The 12,194-nt window shown below is 33.0% G+C and overlaps 1 protein-coding gene across 1 annotated transcript; it reads left to right on the top strand.

Annotated features, from left to right (window-relative positions):
* The first annotated feature begins 781 nt into the window (after nt 1-781).
* Nucleotides 782-1,774, top strand: LOC139095473 (CLIP domain-containing serine protease B9-like). Its single transcript, XM_070646828.1, has one exon. The coding sequence runs from the start codon at nt 782-784 to the stop codon at nt 1,772-1,774; it is 993 nt and encodes a 330-aa protein (XP_070502929.1).
* The last annotated feature ends 10,420 nt before the right edge of the window (nt 1,775-12,194 follow it).

The raw sequence follows: 12,194 nt of genomic DNA, 5'->3' as shown, positions 1-12,194 counted from the left end.
TTTAGGTGAGCAAGCTCTCAAGAGCATGCTTTTTCATGTTAGGGGACGCTGTTATTGTCCAGTGTTGCTCTGAGACATTATTCTACATAACAACTTACTTACTTACTTGACTGACCATCTAGATCAACTGTGATCTATGGCAGATCTCAGATGACGTGTTAAGCTGGCTTCCATCTGCTAATCAACAATATGTAACAACTATGTGCTTAAACAACGTTCACGGTGTCATCAGGATGCCTTAACGTCTTGTCGTCAACAAGCCCAACGTCTACTTTAATTCTAGAGACTGCATTGTGCTGCGCGGATTGTCCAAAAGTAAGGCCATCAATACTAAGTTACCAAAAGTTTGAGAACTAAGCCTTAAAAGCGACAACAACATATTTGCGATCTTTGCTCGGTTGTAGTTGATGCAGAGTTGCAAAACAGGCATCTGTGACAGGCAAAAACCGTAAAAATTTTGATAATTTGTATGGTTTTGTTAGAATATTCATACAAATTATCAAGAATTTGTACGGTTTTTGCATGTCAGAGGTGCCTATTTTGCAACTCTGAGTTGACGACTAATTGTATTATAGATCCTCAATTATACCTCATGACTCATCTGATAATCTAGGGAATTACGTATATATTAATTCATTGAGCCTTAATCTCTCATTCTCTTCAACTCTCAATAAACTGTTTAGTCTGCGATTTAATTAAGTTTAAATCTATAGAGCAACTCAATCATCTTATCAGTTCCATTCAATACTTACTGCAGTTCGTAAACAGCATCTCGTTAGTCATGTTATTTAAAATATTATTCCTTATCGCTTTGAGTTCCAAAATCGTCTTTAGTGCTCAAATTGCGTCAATAATCATTCAAGAACATTTCGATCAATGTGGTGTCATGAGTGCATCAGCTGGTCTGATACAAGGTGGATATTACTCAAAACAGGATCAATTTCCATGGATTGCAATTATTTCTATCAAAAATGAGTCTAATGATAGCTGGGATCAAAATGGATCAGGAAGTTTAATATCAAGACGGCATGTGCTAGTTAAATCTCGTTATATTTCGACACTTGATGAAAATGAGCAGTATGTGCCTATATCCACAGAAAATATTCAAATTCTCCTTGGAACTACAAAATACGATGATTTGAGTCAGGAAGGATCTGTTAAGGTTGGAGTATCAAAGATCAGATTATATCCACATGCCAGAAGAATCGCAAGAGGCTTCAGTGTCTTTAATTTTGCAATTCTTACTTTAGCTGACGATGTGACCTTCAGTGACTTTATCAAGCCAGTCTGCTTATGGAATAATCAACTTAATTCCAAAATGCATCCTGGACAACAAATGATGGCTGTTGGATATGGAAGGGATTTAACAGGACAAATCAGTAAGACAAGGAAGCACGTGCCAGTTCAAGTAACAAGCTCTAACGAATGCGCAACAGAATATGAAGATGTGTTAACTCAAACCAAGGAATCGAGATTCTTCTGTGTTAAGGAAATTATGAAGGATCATGGACCATGCAAATTTGACACTCAACTTTACGTAAAAATTGAAGCAACTTGGTATTTGAGAGGAGAAATGATTTCATCAAGGATAGATGTTGATACTCTGCAGTGTTATACTTCATATCCAATTGCTGTTGAGGATGTTGCACCTTATTTTGATTGGATTGGTGAGGAAATTAAAGATGAACTTACAGAAATTTTCGTCGGATCTCAAAAGAATGAAATTATTGAATTAATTGATGTAGAAAATGTTGTTAAATATGAAGTTAATTGATACTTTGAGGAGATGTATTTTGGAACAGAATGCTTGTTAGTTACTGATAAGTTTAATTAAAGAACTTCCAAAAGGATTTGATTATTTATAATGTTGTTTATTCTTTGGAATTTAAAAACAGAGTAATGTTTGTAGGAAAGGGCTAACAACTATGAAAGGGGAAAATCAACTAATTGTTGTTGTTATCAATATTATTTGAATTTTAAATGACGGTTGATATATTTTCTACAATAAATTGGGATTTTTTGAATAAATTTTACAAAAACTAAGGTTGCTGATTAATTTTTGCAGATTAATGCTTTGTGGAATACACGGCCGATTTCACTAAAGTGGTTTATCCTCATTTTCAGATAATCCACTCCAGTTTTTTGGAAATATCTCCAACATTTTAAGAGTTTTCAAAGATATACTATGTGATACTTGTAGAGCATACTTAAGCCTATATTTTCGTATATTTGGAATTTGGGGTTCTCAATTTTTGACAAATTTATCGCAATGATTCCGATAAATCTACTAGATTTGACTGAAAAATTGAATAATTAATACATGTTAAGGATCAACGAAATTCAAAATATGTAGAATTGTCACGGCTGGGTCACATTATTATAAACTAAAAACAAAATTAAAGTAACTCTTAAATTGCTTGAGATATTTCCAAAAAACTGAAGTGGATAATCCAAAATCGAGGATAATCCACTTTAGTGAAACAGGCCGACAGATTTTCGATCAAAATCTGGTCAAATCTAGCAAAATACTCACAGTGGACTAACTAAAATATTATTATGGCTACATAAAGCCTAATAACCCAGATTCCACTCTGAAACGTATTATTATTTGTTTTATTCATCAAAAAATCCCCAAACTGATAAGTAACAACTCAATATTATTCACCGCTCTAGTTAAAAAACAAACTAATTAATCATCCCATGTTTTTTTATACTGCATCGATTCACACCATACTCTATCAACTAATTGCAATTAATTCACATCACACAACCTAGTCGCATCAAAATTCATTAATTCAATCGTTTCACGCTTTTTTACTTCTTCTCAGTTCAGTAAATCAATTTCCATCCAACACATAAAGTGATTTCACTTGAATGCCGCTTGTATTTTTTTATAAGCAAAAAAGAAGAGAATTTTGCCGCTAATTAATTATGCAATCCAAGTGACATTATGATGAAGAGATCTTTTAAGTTGAAATGAATTAACATCCTGAACATATGCAAATAAAAAGATTTTCTGCTTCTTATTTAGCTACATCTTTATTATTCTTTTGTGTCTTGATTATTATTTTGTGGTTGTTTAGAGTTTTGAGTGTGATAAAGATTGAGTATGAAATGAGATTCATGTCTTTTGGTCTAAAACGCTTGTTATAAGGTGTGGTGTCGAAGTGGAATCTGGAACAAAGTTGCAAAACAGGCTGTGACAGGCAAAAACCGAACAAATTCTTGATAATTTGTGTGGTTTTTTTGACAAAATAATTCGTACAGTTCTGCCAGTCACAGGTGCCTGTTTTGCAACTCTGATCTGGGATATCGAGCCATATGAAGCAGAAACGTAGCCCGAACTTTGACATATCGAGCAAGGTTGCTCATCAAACTCTCCCATCATCTGATATGGAGATGAACCTATCATTTAGAGGAGAAGCCCCCCAATGTGTGAGAGTAGTTAGCTAACAGACTACTTATCTGCTGTCCTATAAATTGTGAGGACATGAGTTTGGTTACCATCAGAATCGTTAAAATTAGGCATCGCTCCGCGAGTCACGTAGCATATTTCGAGTAGCACTTTGTGACGGCATTGTGCGCCTCGGGGAGTTGTCCGCACCTACATCAAACAGTAATTATCAAGCACAAAAAGGTGTTAATAACAGAATTACCATTCAGTCTTCTTACTTGTCAATTTTCAGCACCAAAATCAATTCCAACTTCCAAATTCTTAAGTAAATCCACAAAACATCTCATTTTGACACTCCACAATCACATCATAATTCTCTCCAAAAATAAGATGTGCCAAAAAAGAATAAGAAGCAATTGTTTATTCATTTTGTTACGCAAAATAATTAAGACTTGAAAATAATGCAAGGAAAAGTTTTTCGATGTGGAAAATTTCCTTTTGTTCAGCTGAAATAACAACAAAAGAGAACTAAAAAGAAATCAGAAGCGAGCTGATGTTTGTGATTGTAACAAAGCATGAAATGACACTAAACTAACTGAAACTTTATGCTTGTTTGGAATGCAAACAAATAATTAAAATGTAATGTGGAAATTTGCAGATTCTGAGGAACTGGATGTCTACTGGATGTAGATTTTCGGAAACTTTGCAGCCTTAAATTCCAAATTCCAGCATCTTTAAGTCCACAAGCACTCAAATTCACATCAATTTTCATGACCAAAATATCCACATCCCTAAAAACCTTAATTTATCCACAAATTGCCACATTTTCACAAACATTCACTGCTTAACGTTCCTTAAATCCACTCGACAAAAATGGGAATCTGCTTTGCTGTACATATTTTTGTATCATGTTTCTGATTTTTCTCATTTTCATCTTTCGACGCCCACAATTTTCACAACATAAAACTTCCACTCAATGGATGGATGCTGAAAGCAAACGGACGGAATTCTCTTTTTTATGAGACTCTCGTGGTGACTAAAAATGGAAACAAATTAAGTGAAATTTTCTGTATTTAGGGAGAATGAGATTAAAAAATATTTGTTTGAGCTGATTTTAGGGATTTTGGATGGCAGGATGGGTGTTTTTGGGTGACTGGGAATCTTAACTCTAACATATACCATAGACCTTAACCGTAAAGGTGTCATGGTAGGAAACATGCTCTTGGTACGTGTCTTAGTGAGGTTAACTAAGACCAATATTTGCAAAAAGCTTCAAATCTGCTCCTGGAAGGAAGCATTCGTTAGAACAGTATTGCATTTGGTATTGACAATTGGCAGGCGGAAGCCGGCGATAGAACCAGCTTTAGGCAACATCTGAGAAGAGCAAAGTGTAACAAAACTTCATCCCGGACCACACTCAGAATGCTCAATCTTATTGGTAGAGTTTAGTCATGAGTACATTCATTTAGTTCAGCATTCTATTGTCTGTTAGGGTACTTTGTAACTAGATCGGTAAAAGGACCAAAAAAACCAAGTAAATATCACAGGCTATCCAATACATTGAGATCAAGAGCTGCGTAAAGGCCTTTTGCTTCTAATAATTGTTTAAGGCGTAAGAATGCGACAAACAACTTGTGACGTGACCAAAAAATATCTAACTAACTCAATCTGAGATTGAACTTAGAATCAATGATTCAATGTGCTTTAAGAGTAATGCTGTAGCCTGGTGTTGTCCAAACTATGTGCATCGATACCATATAAATGCAATAAATCGCATGTCGTGTGCAGTTTCGTGTGTCGTGATGTAAAACAGTTTGGACAATACTGCCATACCCGGCACAAGTTCCTCACTAGTTGATAAATGAGTAAAATCGCACAACTTAAGAACTTCTACAAATGCGCTTCAATCCACCCTAACCTCAATTTCTATATCCACTAAAACAATTTTCCCAGCAACAACATCACAATAAAGCAATGATAATGATGATGATAAAAATGATCTTGCCAAAAAAGAGAAAGTGAAATAAATAAAAAAATAAAAAAGTCATTCAGTCATCGACCAAAGTTCCTCGCACTTTAACACCACCCACAAATAAAAAAAATATTATAGCAGAATTTTTTGTAGTTTTTTATTACTTTATACTTAGTCATTTGCTTTAAGGGATATGATGGAAAGTGACGATGCCAAGGGAATATGCTAGATGACATTGAGGTCAATATTGAGCACAATAGTAACTTGTACATGATTTTTTTATCGATTGTGGTGACTTTTTTATGACTTTTAATGCTGAGCATGCAGTTCCAATGTATATACAATTTAAAAGCCATAAATCATTGAGAGGATGAGACACAATGAGCTGTGCACATTGAAGATTCTTGGTGAGCGTATGTGGTTGCAGAATTTTATTAATAACTTCCTTAGAACCACACCCAGAAAATAGTGAATAAATTATAAAGGAATTAGATTTTCATTTCTCCTTTCTTCTTTTTTTGTTGTTGTGTGTCATTCAATGGATAGAATGTCATTTTATCGAGATTTTTAAAAAATAAGCATTAATAAGAAGAAGAAGTTCTTAATGGATAAATCTATTGTGAATTTAGTCAATGATACTTATTCATGAATGAATTAATTTATGAATACAGATGACATCAGAAAATTGGTTGATTCTCGGTGGAGTTTGTTTGACATGTATCATGGGATTTTGGGTATAATGAAGAGCAATTTGCAGATGTAGAATAATTTCTTCAATTTTAAAGACTAAAAGGAAAGTGACATAGACAACACAAGACTTGATTTAACTGTCATTTGGAAGCCACACGCAGTTTAGGGTCTGTTAGGAGTTTAGCAGCTTTAAATCCGTCCTTTCGTCTATTACTTGTCGCTCGAATTGCCTTAAAAACAACTATCAGGTTTTATGAGCGATAAACAGATTCATTATTCAGTAAATCATAATATATTCAGGTCCTTTTCAGTAAAAACCCACTCCACGGTGAGAATTTACAGCTCTAGTGTCTTTCTATTTTGCAGGAAACATCATTCATGATCCGTTCTTACATCTCAAGTTGCCTAATTCTTGGTTTCCGTTATTAAATTGCACTTAAGAAGCCAAAGTATCTAAACTTCCGAAAAATCACTAGACTGATGGCAGACGAATATGCTATCGAGAGCTTGCTGTCCTATAAATATGCTAGCTAAGCATGCTAGTGAGCGTTATCTCACTTTGCTCTGCTCATGAGAGTACGCTCTTTGCCTGCTAGGGTGAGATTTGAACCCGGGAGTTTAAATTCAATATTAAGTTTCGTGATCCACACCTTGCTAAGTGAGCTATCAATGCACTGTTGTTTCTTATTATTGAGTAACTTTTTAATGGTTTTGGTTAATGAGGTAATAGACTGGCAGAAGGTTTCGAAGAATAGAGCCAGTTTTAGATAAGCTGAATTGACTCAATTGAAGCCAAGCAAAAAAGTGGAGTAAATAAAGAAGGAGAATTCTAGGACCTGCCTAAGATGAAGAATTGTCAACAATCTCATGCACAGGGCTCAATGTCGTCTCGGATTCTTTCAGGAATTTTGTGTGAAAAAGTCGACTTGACTCCATAATAGGAAATTCTTAGGTTGTAAAGTAGCCTAAGTCACGTATGAACATTTCGTGAGATGCTTGGACCTAGATTTGAGCGTGAAGCTATGAATTATAAGATTTGAGCTGCAAATGTCAAAAAATCTCAAAAACGCAAATATCCAAGCGACAGCGTCTAACAAAGCATGTCCAAAATGTTTATGAAAATTTATGAGACAATAGAGATCACAAATCAAAATTCAGTTACAGATTTCGCTCAAATTAAGCATTTAATCCTTGAAAAAAGAAGTATTCCTCACCCTTCCTATGCCATCCAGTTCCTCTCTATGTCATTCGCTTTCATGATTTAATTTTCAATTCACTAAAAATCATTTCAGTTACGCCTCTCATAAAATCATTTCCAAAAAAAATAAAATGACATGGAAATAACATTTAACAAACACATTTCATAATTCCTCTCTATTGCTGCTCATACTGATGTCTATTGTTGTGAAAATTAATATTTCATCTCTAAAAATTTTGTTACTGCATGTTACTTTATGATTGCTATATGTTTTTATGTCGCACGAGACTTATGAATAAATTTTCAATGCAATTTTTTTGGGTTTTGCGTTTTGAGGGTTGAATTTTGTGACAAGATTCTTCATTATTCACCCCTACTTTTAACTTCTTGGGATATGGATATGAATATCTACATCATAAATGTATTTCAATTGTTGTGAATCTAAAAGGATGTGGAAAATCAAAAGCAAATTAATTTTTAAGTAAAGTGAGCATTAAGTTTGGAATAAAAATTGTTATCGTTGATGTGGCTTTTGTATTATGAATGACTAAATGAGTAAGTAAACAATATGAACGGTGGCTAGGGGTGGTGATTTTTAGGTTTAGTGAAGTGAGGATGAGTTGGGATTTTGTTATTAATAGTTAGTAAATTTGGAGATTATTGTCAATTTGGATGAAAATTGAATTGAGATATTTAACGGTTAAAATAGATTTGAATTTTTTTAAGATGCGAAAAATTCAAAAATTTTGTGATTTAAAAGCCGCAAAAATTCAAAATTCAACAGCGTTTTGCTTCCAAAAGATGCAAAAATTCAAACTTTAACAGATTTTTCTATTCTAAAGACGCAAAAATCCAAATTTTAATGATTTTTTTTTCTGAAGATGCAAAAATTGAAACTTCAACGACTTTTCTTTTGCTGAAGATGCAAAAATCCAGAATTTAACGACTTTTTTAAAGATGCAAAAATTTCAAAATTCAACTATGCAACGAAAGATGCAAGATTTTTAAAGATGCAAAAATTCAAAAAGATGCGAAAATTTCAAACCCTCAAAAAATCCGCTAAATTCCCAAAAAGTTTCAATCCCCTGAATATTTCCATAATTGATTCTAAACGATGACAATGTCGTTAAATTTTCTTCCGAATAATCATTGACAAAAAAAGGAAATAAATGGAAAATTTTCCTCGCTAATGCTTCAATCACTGACAATAAAGAAAGAAACAATTTTTAAAGTCCATACAACAGCATTAAAAATGGAAATTAATGAATATCTATGAAGTATAATTTACCAAAATGATAAAATATAAATGATGTTTACAGAATTATCAAATTAGAGGGTTTTCGTTACACAATAGCGCATGAAATGTAGCACAACATGATACTTAAACCGCAGATAATGAAGGGGAAATTTTTATTCAGCAGAAATTGTCAACCTTCTCTAAAAAAAAAACTATCAAATTAATGACAACAGTCGTAACTTAACAACTTAAATTATGAATTTTGAGGTTGTTTAATTAAACTACAGCAGTCGTTTAGTGTACACGCTTCATGGCAAGCTTTTTAATGACCGGTAATTTAAAAATAATTTCAATTAATAATTCAATACTCAATAAGATGGTTTTAAATGTCTTTTTTGTAGACCTGAAATCAATATCTGTCGATTATTAGTTAGTTGTGTAATTGCGTGCGTCAATTGGATGTAATGATGATGGGTAATGAGATTTGTGTTTATGGCTGACTCATTAGGGGGCGTTCACTTATTTAATTACGTTAAAAAATTGTTAAAAAAGCTAGTTTTTAGTTTGTTGTGTTTCAAAATTTCCATTTAGAATTTAACAAGTGTAGAGGATTAAGGAAGCCAAAGTCTGAATCCGAAGCTGACCAAATGCCAAGTCCATATCAGTTAATACCTTCTCGGGGTACCATGTTATCATTAAATAAACCAATGACAACCCTAGATTAAAAGTCTGTCCAAACTCTGCCTGAAGAATGGCAACACCACAATCAGGATAGGAAGGGTAAGATTTCAAAGCTACCACCTCGGAACACAACATGCTCAAAGCAAGCAACAGAATGCAAACAGGGATGAACTAACAACAACGACGCCTTTATATCCTAAAATCACTAGACTCGCCGAGAAACCAAAAATTCTTGATTCCTAGACCAAAACATCCAGGTCAAAATTTGTTTAGACGAGGGATTCTCTTGCAATCATGGGCCAGGTCTCGAAATCAGGACTTCAGGAAGCCCTACGAAGAATATTCTTCATTACAATATTCAGTAGCAGTTGAATAAAATTCAAAAATCTATCAACTGTCAAAAAATGTTTGAATTTTTATGAAGACATTTCTCAAAAAATAACGAGAATGTTTTTACTGACAGCATTTGGCTTTATACTTTGACTGAATTGGATGATCCCTATGGAAAATTAATCATTTATCTTAGTTAACAATAAGATGCTCTTCCTGCAACATTAAAATAAATGTTTAAAAGCTAATATTGGACAAGTTGTTTAGAACTTTATGAAGTCCATGTATGTGAAAGGTTCAAATCCTATTAAATGATTCAAATTATGCGAGTATTAGAGATTCCAAATGAATTTTTGTATTTTTATAGACATTTTTTTATTAACTTTTTTTTTGTAAATTATTCAAAAAATATATATATTTATATAAATTACATTTCTTTTTCATTTTCATGGAATTTTTCACTTTTCTATTTCAGATTTATACACAGAAGAATTCTTTTTTTATTTTCTGCAAAAAATGTACAGAAATTAATAAAAAAAAATCGTATTTTTCATATCGCATTTGTTGTCTTATAAGCAGCACCATTCTTAATTACACATGAATTTTGATTCTTATTTTATTTTTTGTTGCTTATTCTATTACTGATTTTCTACCTCTTTTTTTTTTTGTTTTGATAATAGATGATTAATTAGAAGAATCAATAGAATTATTTACAAGAGTAATGTTATGTACAGGAGATGTGAAGTGTTGACTTGTTGATATGCAGGAATTGATTTATTGATGGGTTATATTGATGTAGGAATCTCAAGTAGCACGATGTGACTCAGTGTGAAATGGTCCATTATAACAGCAATTAAAGCACTTTCCCGTCAATTTGAAGTTTTGTCATCAACATAGGGATATGTCATTACCCTGGCGAATGTTTTGTGCCACTTGAGAATGTCTGGGAACTAAGTTGAGTTTTGAGGTTAGATTGTCTCATTGTTATTAAAATTAAGATTTGTTCGAAAATTGAGATTGATTCTGTCTTAAATCATTCGAGAATTATTGAATTCAAGCTTTATACTTCAAAAAAAGTATACATTCGAGTCAAAAGTGAGGTTATGTTCATTGAAACTCCAAAAACCACGAAGATCCTCAAGCCTTAAGTCAACAAACCTTCTCACCTCCTGCACTTGTCCCTAACAATATAATTTTTTCTTACAAAATCGTCCCTACAGACGAAATGAACATTCTAATTAGAAATTACGAAAAAATGGAACAAAATACATAAATTGCATTAAAAATAACTTTCTACAAGCAATAATAGAAATATGAATAAGTAGCTATCAATAGACAAACTCTAAAAGTCATCTCATCTGTAGGAAAACTGTCTTAAATTTACAATAAACTTTTTTTTTAACTTCCACTTCTCATAAAATTTAATAATTGTGTATAAAAATATTGTTTTTTTTTTCAGCAATAATAATTGTCAATAATGTATAATAATAATCATAAAAATAATAACGAAGTATAATTCATTTTTTTTATATCACCATTCATTTAATTATATTTTCTCATTTCATAAATGTAGATTAGAATTTTTTGGGGAGGCTGTTCGTAAGTTAGGTAGTATTTTAGGGTTTTCGACCAGATGTGGGCATTCCTGCGTTGTACACGGGACACATTGCAAGCCTAGATTGGAACCGTACATGACATAAGGTTCACGACACACCTTTGTGGTAAGCTGGATCAAAACCATAAAAGATATACGGCTCACGGCATATCTTGATGGTAAGTTGGATCAGAACCATACAAGACATACGGTTCACAACACACCATGGTGGCAAACTGGATCAGAACCATACAAGATATACGGTTCATGGAACATCTTGGTTGCAAGCCTTGATCGGAACCTTACACAGCATGCGGTTATCGGGACACCTTGGTGACAAGACCCGACGTTAGTGTACCGCGACACAAAGGATGCCTTGCACTGGTCAAAACCATTTCTATACCACATAACCTACAATCATCTCCTCCTCCTTTTTCGAAAGAAGTAAATAGATGCAAAAATTACATAAAAATTATTAACTTAATTAATAAGGAAATATGTGACATTCGTTATGACTTCTATGTAATGTTGTGGATTATGCATTTTTGTTTGAGGATATTTCGCGATTGACAGATAACAGAAAAATTGTTTATTTAACAACACATAATATTAACAGAATTTAAAGATCAGCAAGTGCCAATGACCTTTTGAGATTAAAAAACATTCGAGACATGTTGGATATAATGAATCTTATCAGCTGGATTTGAATAGTCTGGAAACTTCTGAGCAGTTGCTAATTGAATAAGCAGCAACTTCCACTATATTTTAAAGACCTCAATTTAGCAATTATAATGCAAGCTTTAGTTCCAAAATTCATGACTAAACTGTCATTCATCGTTATTACAAGGCCATACCAATTAGTAACTAGATATCGGCATGAATAATAAAGCTTGTAATTTATTATTGCCAAAAAGGGATCTCCAAAATCAGACGTTAAATTGGAAAATGTGCTAATTTCGTAACTACTCAATTCAATGAACATACTAAACAGCTTTTGACAAATATCAAAAATTGTACACCTTTAGCATTAAAATAATTCGATTTATGCAGAGATGGATATTGATGAGGACATAGAGCATGCTCTGAGCATATTCACAA

The sequence above is a fragment of the Chironomus tepperi genome, unplaced genomic scaffold (genome assembly GCF_022539635.2).
Source record: "Chironomus tepperi strain 1889 unplaced genomic scaffold, CSIRO-AGI_Ctep_v1 contig_364, whole genome shotgun sequence".
NCBI lineage: Eukaryota > Metazoa > Arthropoda > Insecta > Diptera > Chironomidae > Chironomus > Chironomus tepperi.
Note: the sequence above shows the minus strand (reverse complement) of the source record. Positions and strands in the feature narration are given on the sequence as shown.